The sequence below is a fragment of the Excalfactoria chinensis genome, chromosome 26 (assembly GCF_039878825.1).
Source record: "Excalfactoria chinensis isolate bCotChi1 chromosome 26, bCotChi1.hap2, whole genome shotgun sequence".
In the NCBI taxonomy this organism is placed as follows: domain Eukaryota; kingdom Metazoa; phylum Chordata; class Aves; order Galliformes; family Phasianidae; genus Excalfactoria; species Excalfactoria chinensis.
This window is the reverse complement of record NC_092850.1, coordinates 195,218-207,789: the sequence shown is the minus strand read 5'-3', so window position 1 is coordinate 207,789 and position 12,572 is coordinate 195,218. Positions and strand designations below refer to the sequence as shown.

Genomic DNA, 12,572 nt, shown 5'->3' with positions numbered 1-12,572 from the left:
GGGGCCACAAATAGTTCTAAACATAAATCATTTAGGAATCCTGTTTGTTGAGACTGTGTTTTAGCAACAGATGAAATAACTGTTTGTACATAATCAAACCGTAAAATCATGTTTTGCAGATTTCTGAAGATAGAAGTTTGTTTTGGCTGGAAACACTCAGCAGAAGGGTAGGACAAGACTAATGATTCTGCTCACTGCTGGGCATCAGACTTCACTGTCCAGCCCTTTCCACAATGTCTGTCTCTAGAATTTGCCAATGTTCATCTATGGCATTCAAAATAGATGCTGAGAAGTTCTAATGTATTGGGTTTATTACACATGAATGAAATAGAAATGAGCATTGAATGAATGTGTCAGGTTAGTTCAGCTTCATTCGTAATCTCACAGTTCACCAGAACAGAGAATGCATCTTCCATGACACTGACAGTTTTATTAATGGTGGCACTTAATAGAAATGACTGATTATGACTTAGTTCAGCCTTGAAGACTCAGACCTAACAGTTGACAGCCTGCATTGACTATGACCATTGGTTTTTTTTTATCTCTGCCTTTCTATAGTGGATGTATGAAAGCTGGAAACCTACCTACATTATCAGGCTCATGTAATACTACTGAATTGAAATGCACGTCTTCTAATAGATAATGCTCCTTTGAAGAAGGTACTGATCTGCTCTGTGTGTGCATGGTGATTAAGAAAAGCAGTGGGCCTAAAGAGCATCCCTTGGAAATGTTTTCTAGCAATGGGAATATAAAGCACTGGGAGACTTTCTGAGCTGGTTGTGGAGCCTCCATCACTGGAGGCATTTAAGAACAGGGTAGAGAAATGTGGCTCAAGAATGCCATAGGTCCTATTGATCCCATTACAGAAAGTAGAAAATATTATCTTAAAATTCTTACTGGTTATCTTCTAGAATAATTTTGTTTCTTGTGGCCATAAATATATATAAGAACCACTGTAAAACACTTAGCATGCTATTTTGGAGAGTGGAGGTGTTTTTCACTTATTTTTAGAACTTGACCTTAAGACTGAAAAATAACTTTTTCCTTCTGACTTTTGTTCTTTGCTTGGCAAACATTAGTTAAAAACACAGAGATGGAAAATATTTAAACTTTAAACTAGCATGAGCTTTTCTTTTTGTTGTTTGTTTGTGTGCTTGTTTCATTTGTGATGTCAACTCCAGCCGGGGAAAAAGGTGTAACTAACCTGGCACTGCACAGAGTGCAGAAATACTGTTATGCCAAAGCCCAGATAAACACCATCTACTGCTCAGCTTTATTAATTTATTTTTATCAATAATACTTAAAAAGAATGAATTTTACTGGCAAATCTGGAAGATGTTTCCCCATCAGATGATTATAACAAGTTCAAGTATATCATTCACTCTTTAACTTGCCCTTTTAAAACAGGAGCAGGTACCCAGAATTAATCACATCATGACCCAATGCTTTCTGATCTACTATTGTGTGCTAGAGCTGCACTGCAGCAATGATTTATGGGATCTCCAGCCCTTAGATCTGAATATAGAAAGATGAAGAATGAGTCCAAGGAAAATAAGGGTAGGAATGACCTCATTTTGTGGAGACACCATGTCTTGGTCAGCTTCAGAAAGCTGTGAAGAAGCTGCATTTTTCTCTGTGCAGTTATTTTAACACCATCAGAGAAAAGAAAAGATCCCAGCATTTGTTATAGAATAAAGAGAAGTGACTTCAGGTTTCTAGACTGTAAAGATACACTGATGGCTGCCTTCGCATCCAGAAGACATCAGTTATAATTAGCCTCATGTAAATATAATATGCCTCGGTTCCGTTCATTTAGTGATCAATAAGCACTATTTTGTCACCATACTGTCCCACACTAATTGTTGCTGAGGAAATGGATGTCATTTCTCAGCAGTGAATATTCCTGATGTCACTGAGTTTGAGGACTTGCAGCATCTAAATACAAACAGTTTCTCTCTTGTGCTGTAACACATCAGCAGTCATGTAGAGGTAACATGTTTTGTGTGTCCAGTTTACTCTCCAGCCTCCACTAACAAATTAATTATCAGTGACTTTTGGAAGGGAAATCAGGTGGTGATGAGCTTGAAGATTGTCCATGTTGCCAAAGTTCTCTTTTGCTTCCCTGTGAGGAGAGCTGGCATCACTGCTGGTAGCCCTTACTCTTTTAAATCCTTTAGCTTGCAGCTTGTCCATACAACGTATTTGAAAGAGTGAGATTCTCTTTTTACCATCCATCCTTCACGGTGACTTGAAGAGTTTGGGAGCTTTCTTCTTTTTCTGCCAATTACTTGAATTGCTTCAGTCCATAGTAAAAACCAAAGAAAATACTCGAACTTCTGGCTTTGATGGGTCAGTTTGAATGCTAAATAATGGGCGTAACTTAAAAATTTGTGGATTTTACACAGAACGTGATCACCAGTTTATAGTATTGCTACAGGGTTTGTCATTCTGAGCAGCTGGAAGCGTTCAGAAAAAGGCTGAGCTCTGTACAGGAGAATCATGATTCCTCTTGACAGTCTCCCACAGCTCTTTCTGGACGCTAACACTGCTCCCTTGCTGGCTGGGGGTCACACTGTTATACAAGCCAACTTCACATGGCCTTAAAAATGGTTGTTTTCAGGCAGCCCACAACCTCTGCTGAAAAATTGGTTTCCTTTTTTTGGCCTCTGAAAGCTTAGAAACATAGAAGTATCCAGTTATTTAGATAATGGGCTTTCAAGCAACATTTTTATTAGGTGTTTGAGTTTCAGGCTTTTTGAATGTAGGTTTGTTTGGTTCTATGTCTTGATACCATCAAGTAATTAATACTCCACTTGGATAGCAGAAAATGCATTCATATTTTAATTGCCTCGTGTTAAATGGTTCCTTTTTTGTTGCTGTTTTCCCTCACCACAAGAAATAAACCTACGTGGTTGATTTGATCTTTGGGTTCACACCACAAAGTCACTTGCTGTGCATAACACGAGGTGACGTGCTCCAGACAAGCGGAATCATACAAAGGGTAACGTAGGCAAACTAAATTAATGTTTAGTATAAATGTATTTGGTGCGAGAACATGTGAAATCTGTCTGCTGCAGCTTTCTTGTAGTATAGAACTAACACTTGTTTGCATGCTGTGTTGAACATGCACGCTCAGGACTACACAGTTACCTCCAAGAATTGTGCATAGCCACAGGGATGGGAAGCCTTTCCTGAATATGGGAGGTCTGAGGCCAAAGCGAGGACAAAAACCTTCTGTAAATATCCAAACATTCTGCTTCTATTACACTGTAAAGACTGAACTACTGTTTTCTGGGGCTTTCCTGTCTGTGGTGTCCCCGTGGATTTTGGATGATCAACACACTAATAGATTTCATAATCAAACAGTGAGAATGTGTGACCAGGAATTTCACTGCTCTACAGACTCACCTTTTTACAGGCCATGGTTTAACTTGCAGTTTCCTTCACGTAATAGCTTTAAGATTTTTGGGGGGCCAATTTTCTTTGGCTGCTCTGGATGGATTCCTCAATCTGCTCTGTGTCTTCTGGTGGAAAGCGCTGGATTTAGACTGACTGAGGGAAAGTGCTGGACTGAGACTCATTCTTTCACAGACAAGAAGCAGCACAGTCTCCCTTCCTTTCATGCTGTCACCTCTGCACTGCATCCTTCCCTTAGACAAGCCTGGGGAGGGGGGGAATGAGATAATGTCAGCCTCTAAGACCGATCCATTTGCCAGATCCCTTACTAAAAGTGGTGTGATAGCCCCTCTATGGAGCTGGACAGTGACTCGATAATTCTACCCCAAGCATGAGTGGTAAAACTGCCTTGGGGTGTTACAAGAGCCTTTTCTGAAGCTCCACTGGGGTCCAGATGTCTCATAGCTTTTGTGATGTTGTGAGTAGTTTCAGAAGGAAAATCTGTGAGGGATAGGGATATGAATCATCCGTCTATCCTGCGTCCATGAAGAAGAAATAAAAACCCCGATCCAAAAAAAATCCATTTAATTCTGGAATTTTCTGACCTATTTTGGTACAAGCTGATCTAAAAAAAAAAAAAAATTAAACTACTCTCCTGATGAGTTTCTCATATTGTTTACTTTTGTAACGTTCTCTGTGGACTAGCAGCCAGAAATGACGTCCACCCGTCGTCCAGCATCAGAATAAGAACTTCAGAGGAAGGAATGCAACTTCATAAATAGGAAACCACAGATACTAATGGGGAGCAGAGGCAAACCTGCAGGTTAAAAAGTAGTTGCAAGAGAAGCCCATACATCCACACTGCGTGGAGATTCGAAGATGATTTCAGCTCTAGCCTTTGTTTTTCTCCTCTGCCTCTCCTGTCCTTTTTCATCATGTCAGCAAAGAAGAGCAGGTAAGAAATTCGCATTTTCTCGATATTTTCTGTACTGTTGTGCTTTCTAGGCTGCTCTCAATATTCTGTTTTGCAGCAGGGAATGAACAAGAAGATAACATTTCAGCTACGCCTGCTGAAGCCTGCAAGCAGTGGTTAGGGATTTTGTAGTCTTGTATGAAACTCAAAGCCGGACTCTGTAAATGTTCAGTCTTAGATTTTCCCCCTCTTTCCTGCCTGATTAGTGATGTGTTTTTAAGGAAAGCATTTATCTTGGGGCAAATGGCAACGCTGTGTTTTATGACATTTCTACAAGAGATGCTTTGTATTAATCTGCACTTTGTAGGTGATGAAGAAAATAGCCCATATAGGATATCCTATAGCAGGAGCCTTGGATATTCTCTCTCTGCTTGTGCACCTGGAGCTTAGAGTAGCCTTCTAGGAGCTTAGCCATGCTTAGTTCAGCTTGCTTCATTACAGAAGTTCCACTTCTCTGAACAGCCTGTTAGAGGACGTTCAGCCTCAAGGACTGTACCAAGAGATTCAAATGCATGCTGGTGGGAAGGGAATGAGCCCATAGAGAAAGATGTACGGTAATAGAAATGTCTGCAAGTGCATAGATTTAGTTTGGGAATCGCTCCTGAGTGGTTGACTCCTTATTGTGAATCTGAAACTTAAAGCAAACACTTATTTTGAGATATATCTTGCTATTAGGAATGGAAAATTCTTCCCTAACAAAAATAACAGAGCTGCCTGAAGCCTTGATGCAGAGCTTATTCAAAGCTCCTTTTTGAAGTTCAGTTATGTGCAAGCTCCTTGTTTTCAATAAAACAAGGAATGTCTTCCTGTCTTCATAAAGATTTGCTTACACTGTAGGCAAGGTGTGATGTCTGTTAATAGATGAATTAATCTAGGAAAGCCTTGAGAAATGAGATTGTACTTTCTTATGACGGTCGGGAGAATACCAGAGTTGAACTTTCTGTCCATTTGTTTTCAAATTATTCATATTTTCGTATATATTTTTGGAAACAGTAAGCAACTTCCATTCATTCTTTCAGAGCTGAGATGCAGAGCGTAGACTGGATTTTTAGCATGCCTCAGTATCTGAGGCAAGTCTAGAATCTACCACATGAGAAGGAAAACTCATGCATGGATGCAGATGTACCTTTTGTGTCCCAAAGCCACTGCAAAGCATTTTGAAACTGCCACTACCCAAAATGAACCCAGCTTTGTACAGCAAGAAGTCTGAGCCTTGAGAACAGGCTGAGGTGCTACTTTTCCACGTTCAGTGCTTGGCAGCACATTTGGGATAGACTCAGCAAAGAGCTTTGATTTACTTGTGCCCTTCATAGTAACTTTTACAGCACTGAATTATTAATTTGCTTCTTTTGGCAGCAGGGGCTTCCAACGTGTGAACTGCTCAGACTATGCCAGATTAACAGCTACCACAACTGCCAGGCTGCCAGGACAATTTGTTTGCTGAGAGGTAGCTGTTACCTGAGTGACAAGCTTGGCTGATTATCACCACCGAGAGCAAATCCTTGCCTATGTGCAAGTCTTTATTACTTCCAAGCAAGCTTCCAGTTAGGAACTGGGATAAACTGGTGTGGAGGATTCTTGTGTCTTTAATATCAAATATAAGTTAATGACATCAGTTGGCTTGTAATGCTAATAGCTCTTCTGTGTTTTTCCCAACCCCTGTGTTTTTGATAGGAGTTGAAGTTGGGCCTGAAATGCTGGAAGAGATGAGAGAAACTAACCGTGTGCTAATGGAGGTTCGAGACCTGTTGAAACAGCAGGTAAGTAAGAAAGGGATCTAATCCTTGTCTGGTGCTCAAGGTCAGTCACTGAATCTTCTGCCTTAAGTGCTGAGTTCTGGGACAAGGAGGCCTGCACTGGGTGAAATAAGCAATAGAATTATTGCTCTGAACACCAGGGTCGAGAGGTGGTCTCACCATTAGGTCTGTTGTTGTGAGATAAAGTAGATTCATCTGATTGCAGATTCTGCTGCTGGGAACTATGTCTGCTGTCTGAAAAGCAGCACACACAGAGAATGAACTCGTAAAAGTAAAAAAAAAAAAAGGGACATGCAGTAGCTGTATATTTTACTGGAAAAACAAGTCACTTTTTCCTTGGTTTTGTGGGCACTTGAAATCAGTAACATCCAAACTTGGAAGGTGGAAGAGACCTTTCAGCCGTCCATTAGGGTCCTGGAAAGGAAAGTTGAATGGAGTCTAAACAAGCTCTGTATTCACTTTCCTCTTGTTGTTTTAATCCTAAGCCTTCCTGGCTCTGGTATTTTCTTAGGGAATGTGGAACTTCTTGGGTGCTCAGATCCTTCCCCATTTTAACGAGGAGGTGGTGGTTTGTCTGGTCAACTCTTTTAGGTATAGAAAAAGGTTCCGTTCTCCCTTTATCCATTCTGGGAGCTGAGGGCAGCAGCTTCTGCCTGCCAGCTAATTGGAATGGCAGACAAGTCTGTGTGCCAGCCCAAACTGGGCGGCCTTTAATCTGCAAAAACATCTGTTGCATTGAGTTACTCTCAGATTTCAGGCTTCTGCATAAATGCCCAGTGTTTACTAGGAATCAGGTCAGACATGGTTCCTGGCAGCCTGGAGCAATGATTTCCAGTCTTCCCTTCCAGCTTAGTGCTTACACTCCATATAGATTTTCTATTTGTTCTTTCTCTCGCTCTTTTTGGTTGTTGTTTTTTTTTTTTTAATCCATGGGCTTTTTTTAAATGGCACCTTCAAGAAAGCCCTTCCCCGGAAGACAAACTGAGATACGTCACTGGAAAGCCAGGAGGCAGTTCATAAAGCCTGAATTTGTGCAAAGGTTTTCTAAAACTTACTTTCTCTTGATTCATCATCTAGAGATGTTGGCAGTAAGGACAGCAAAAGGCGGAATAAGAAAAGCCCAGGTCTTGACTCCTGAGCCAAAGGCTGAAGAATTCTAGGCACAAAGGGACCTCTGATATTCATTAGCAGCTCTCCAACAGCTCCCCTCTGTGTTCTGTCACCTGCTCCCAATGGGGTATATTCTGGGGATTTGGGTTAGATGCACTTCTGCATTAACTGTTCGAAATCCGTAACCCTGGACCACGTTGGAGGAAAGAGAGAATCTAACATGAGAACGAAATCTTGCTGCTCTATGTGGAAGCTGGCAGGGAGACATGAGCAGATGATTTTGTCCAAGAACAAAGTGAAATGTCTTTAATAGTGGAAACACGAAGTCCACGGGGCGTGTAAGGGTGGTCACACACTGTGCCTGAGCACTGGCTGCTCAATAAGGCTTTTTCAGGAAAGCAGCCTGCTAGGATGTCTAAGATGTTACAGTCATGAACATTTTAGCTTGAGACTGGCACTTATTTTTGCCTGTCCCATATTCCAACGGCATCTTCTCACTGCCAGTGTGACAGATTATCTCTTTGTTGAAGAAAGCTTGAAGGAATAGGAGCCTAGAGGAGAACAGAGGAAGTCTGGAATAAGGAGTGTTTGTGAGTAGGTTCGAAATGTCTCCATGGTGAGGGCATTAGGGCCAAAAAATGGTACAAACAAGGTCAGAGGTGACCTGTGCTTTTGCAGAAGTGGCACACAGGAGAACCTCCTCCTGGTCTTGTCTATATTATATCTGAGCTGCAGATCACACAGTCATAGAATAACCAAGGTAAGAAAAGACCTCCAAGATCATCCAGTCCAACTGTCCTCCTACCACCAATATTCCCCCATTAAACTGTGTCCCTCACTACCACATCTCAATACTTATTGAACACCTCCGGGGATCACCATCACTCAACCAATTCCCTGGGCAGCCAATTCCAGAGCCCGACCACTCTGAATCTCCCCTGGCACAACTTGAGGTCATTCATTCTAGTCCTAAATAACTCAGGCTTCTCTAGAACTGTTAATTCAGCATCTTATAGAGCAGAAGACACAAATAAAGTAGATTCCTGTCTGTCCATGGCACTTTTTTTGTGTGTTTAGAGTGTTTCCAGCATCTGTGACAGAACAGTATTATCTAGTTAACCTGTAGGAATACTCCACCTCACCTTCCACAGTGTCTGCAACACAGACTTAGGGGTAAGAGTTAATTTGTTGGTAAGTGGCTGTGCACTCTCAGACACCCTGTTTTCTGGCAGTGGGATCATTAGCTTGCGTGGCAGCAAAACTCAGCCTTTGGCCAAGTGGTGATTCTTGTTTTCTTCTAGATTAAGGAGATAACATTCCTGAAGAACACAGTCATGGAGTGTGATGCCTGTGGTGAGTACTGAGTTGAGCCCTATATTCAGCTGCTTCCTCCACGTGCTTCATACCTTTGTGTCCAAACAAGTAGTAAAACGCCATATGTGACCATCTGTCCTAAGGAATTAGCTTGTTTCACAGCTACCCTGAGTGTCAGAGAGTAATACTTGGTGTTAGTGATGCTGTTTTTCCCCCCATGGCATTCTGCACGCATGGCCCGGCGCTCTGTTCTGTTCTCATAGTTCATTGGCAATTGAAGTCATAACCCCTTTGCTGAGCATGGAGTGCAGAAGTAGCATTAAAGATCTCCTATCTTTCCAGCAAATCTTCTGCATTTTCTCACATCCACAGCTTCTAAAATAAACTTTATTGATGGTTCTGTGACACTCAGTGCTGCGCTTCTCAGGGTAGCTGTGTTCTAGTGCAGAAAGCTGCCCAACCACATTTCTTAATAACCCAGCCCGTGGTCTATGTTAGGATTGCCTGGGAATGCACACCGGCCGTCCTGTGGGATATAGTTGGCTACTCTTGAGCTGAGAGTGGAAGAGAACATCACCCCCAAGAGGCATTGCTCTGCTACTCGTTCCATCTAACGTTGTCACCTTCCAAGCAAAAAAGGGTGTTTACAGAGGATTCGGGAAACAGGGTCATAAATTCTCCCATGTACATCTTGCCCTCTGTTCCTCGCTAAATGGTTTTTCTGGACTGGAACTTACTTCCAATACATCTGACTTTCAGAAAGCATGGTTCGTGGAGATGCTCTGTTATTTGCCAGTACATTTGGAGGGCGGAGCAATAACTGTTTCTACACTTGGAGAGATTGTGCTTTTGCTGGAAAAGAGATTAGCCAAAGCTTCTGGGACCTGTAGTGCAGAAATGCATCCATCCACACCAGTTCTTTTAGTAACTCGCTCATAAAACTGTCTTGAACTTTCTCTCTGTTACTTGATCTCTTGACGTCCCCACTTGGTTTTGTGCTGTATGTGTGTTCTTCCCTATACTCCTTGCTGTAGAACCGGAGCCTCTTTTCATCATGCATTGAACGATGTGGCTCACAGCAGTTATATGCACTTCTCTTACTATTTCCCAAAAGGAGAAGCGTTAAGAGAGAAGGCCTCTGTTTTAGTGAAGATTTTATTGGTGCTAACATAGCGTTGGGTTTTTTGTTTGTTTGTTTCAGATTATGAAAATTGGGCGATCAAGCTCGAGAAAGCAGGAGGAAAAAGTCCCTGGGGCAGTGGATGTGGGAGCTTAGTGACAGCTCCAGCTTCTAGAAAGTTTATTCACAGTCCTGAGTTAGACTTCAGTGAAGTTTTGGCTTCCTGCCCTCTGCAGCGCTTCCCAGACTTCAGCCTGTGCTGTGTGGGTTGTGCTTTAGCCAGGTGTCTGGGTCTGTGCTTCCAGTGGGATGTAGATGTAGAGGAACCGAGGGCAGTACTGTTCTCTGCGGAACTCCAAGAGCAAGGGCATTAACCCCAAAGGAGGGCAGCACGGCGGGAGTTTTGGAATAGGAGCGAAGACTTCTGGATTAATTTCTTTATTTTGGTCTGCTCTGACTCAGGGATCGGTCCAGCTGCTGCTTCTGGCTTCCTTTTTCTCTATTTGCAAAGCAGAGCTACAGCTGCTTAACTATTAAAAAGCTACAAGGGAATTTCAGTGTCTCATCCACAGGACATCTGAGACAACGGGACCAGCTTCAGATAGGGCCTGGCAAAGATAACTCCTTCCTTAGACTTCTTTTTGTCCTCTAGGCATACACACTGAAGTGACGGGTCCTGTCATCACTGTGACACAGTTTAACAGATGTGTCCCAAATCCCTGCTTTCCTGGAGTGGCCTGCACTGAGACCAGCACTGGCTTCCGCTGCGGACCCTGTCCCCCAGGTTATTCAGGGAACGGGTCCCAGTGCACAGATATCAATGAGGTAAGAAACAAGGAGGATGGGCTGGCAGGTACAAGAAGGTCTCACTTTGCAGTGTTGCAAGTTCATCTTGTGGCTGTAAGTAAAGTCTTGCAGTTCCCCTAGGAGCAGAAACATCATTTCAGTTGAGCAGAAACATCACTTCAGTGGAACAAAGTCTGTTCCTCACCCCGCCTCAGTCTGTGTTCCACGTTGGTTATAGATCCAGTACAGCAAGGCGTTTATTTCTAGAAAAGACAGACTCAAATAAAATTAATCTTTTGGTTGCAGAAAGGTGGGTTAGGAGCACTAAAAACATCTCCTTTGGCTCTAAAACCTTTTGAGCTTGTGGCTGATGAGTTGTTAGAGATAAGATTTATTATGCGTGGAACAGAGTCAAATGCTACCCAAGTACTATTTATACAGTAAATCTTAGCACACCGCATGTATTGCTTCATTTCTGCCATGAAATTAAACCTTGCTAGGCAGATATTGTTCAACTTTTTTCTTCTTTGATATAAAGTGTGGTAGTTAATCATGTTTATTTTGTCTGTATTCAAAGCTTTACTCAGCCATTAATTTTCTGTGCCCATAAGATTCCTTAGTTCTGTGGTTCCCAAACCATAGTCTTATTCTCCCCTATTAGTCCAGCAAGTAACTGTAAACCTCTCACAAAGCCATTTCACCTCTCTGGCATTTACAGCAGTTTAAAAACCTGCTGAAGTTAAAAAGGTTCATGAGACATTTTGAGGCTGGTAATAATCTGTTGGCCACCAAAATGTGGAAAGTACTGTATTAATGGGAAAGCATCTGCTAGCACAGGGCTTAAGAACTGAGTGAAAGTAATAAAGTGCTGGAGGAATAAAGCAAGGAATAAAGCAAGCAGCAATATCAACTTGGGAAGGAAAATTGCTTCCCAGAGTAGTAAACAAACAACTGTTGTTGTTTTTCAAAACCCAGTTTAAGAAATTACCCAGTTCTCTGGATTCAGAGACTGCCAGGAAGAAAAGTGTGAAGTGAAGCCAGCACTTTGCCTGGGCAATTGATGTCACCTACGAAGAATTAGTCCTGAAGTTTTATTTGTTTGACTTGTCTGCACATACTGTAACTTGGGAGAACAACCGAGTCTGGGAAGCTGCATTTTCCACTTGTAAGGAAAGCCAGCAGCTTCTATGCATTTTTGTTTTGTTCCTTAGAAAATAAAAGCACAATAGCTGGATCTTACCCAGCAAGGCCTGCCTGCATTGGGAACTGCCTTCACAACCGGCCCCGAGCGAGCCTGCCTCACAGTTCTGTACAACTTCTTTCTTCTTTACAGTGCAGTGCAAACCCCTGCTTCCCAAAGGTCCAGTGCATTAACACCTCTCCTGGCTTCCGCTGTGATCCCTGCCCTCCTGGCTTCACTGGGCAAATGGTCGAAGGGGTTGGACTAGCTTATGCCAGGGCCAACAAACAGGTAAGGCACAGAAACTCCTCCTTCAGAAGCCACTGACTCTTTCCCCCCTTTTACTGTAATTAATTCAAGGGTCTTAGAGCCCTCAAAGAAATCAGAGAGAACTACAAGATAATTGTGTCATATTGATGGTAAGGTTGATGCAGCGACAGGAAGAAGTTGCCAAGCACATCAGCAGCAAAGCACTCCACTCTAAGATCTTAATGCTGCTGAGTTTATGCTGGTCAGAATGCCGTATCTGTGACAAGATTTGAGGCTGTGGATCTGGACTGAGGAATCCCTCATACCAGGACACGGGAGAGTTAATGCAGCCAGTTGGTACCCAGCTCCTCCTCGCATAGACAGATACTGACAGATTACAATTCAAATAACAAACAAAAACTAACACCTGGTCTTACCATGGTATATAAGAATATACTGACAAAAGCAAGAATGGCATGCGTTATTTGGAGAGCTGCTAGCTGGACATAGGATGCAGACTTTGACCTTCTTGCTCCACTTACTCTCTTCTATCCTTTGACAGTAAGCAGATACGCTGAGCTGAGCTAAGCTATTTCACCAGGCTGCAATCTCTGGTGACTCTCTAGAGGGTGAACACCTTGCCTGGGGTCAGGAATGTTTCTGGGAACTGGTTCAGTCTTGTCTCAA

General features: G+C 42.6%; 1 protein-coding gene across 1 annotated transcript in view; it reads left to right on the top strand.

The window, feature by feature from the left end:
• Window positions 1–12,572, top strand: part of COMP (cartilage oligomeric matrix protein) — a 29,698-nt gene that overhangs the window by 10,254 nt on the left and 6,872 nt on the right. Inside the window, exons 4-8 of the mRNA XM_072357410.1 lie at window positions 120–4,351; window positions 6,044–6,129; window positions 8,538–8,589; window positions 10,323–10,495; window positions 11,790–11,927. Of these exons, the coding sequence (XP_072213511.1) occupies window positions 4,276–4,351; window positions 6,044–6,129; window positions 8,538–8,589; window positions 10,323–10,495; window positions 11,790–11,927 (525 nt within the window). The 5' untranslated portion in view covers window positions 120–4,275. The remainder of the gene's footprint in view (window positions 1–119; window positions 4,352–6,043; window positions 6,130–8,537; window positions 8,590–10,322; window positions 10,496–11,789; window positions 11,928–12,572) is intronic.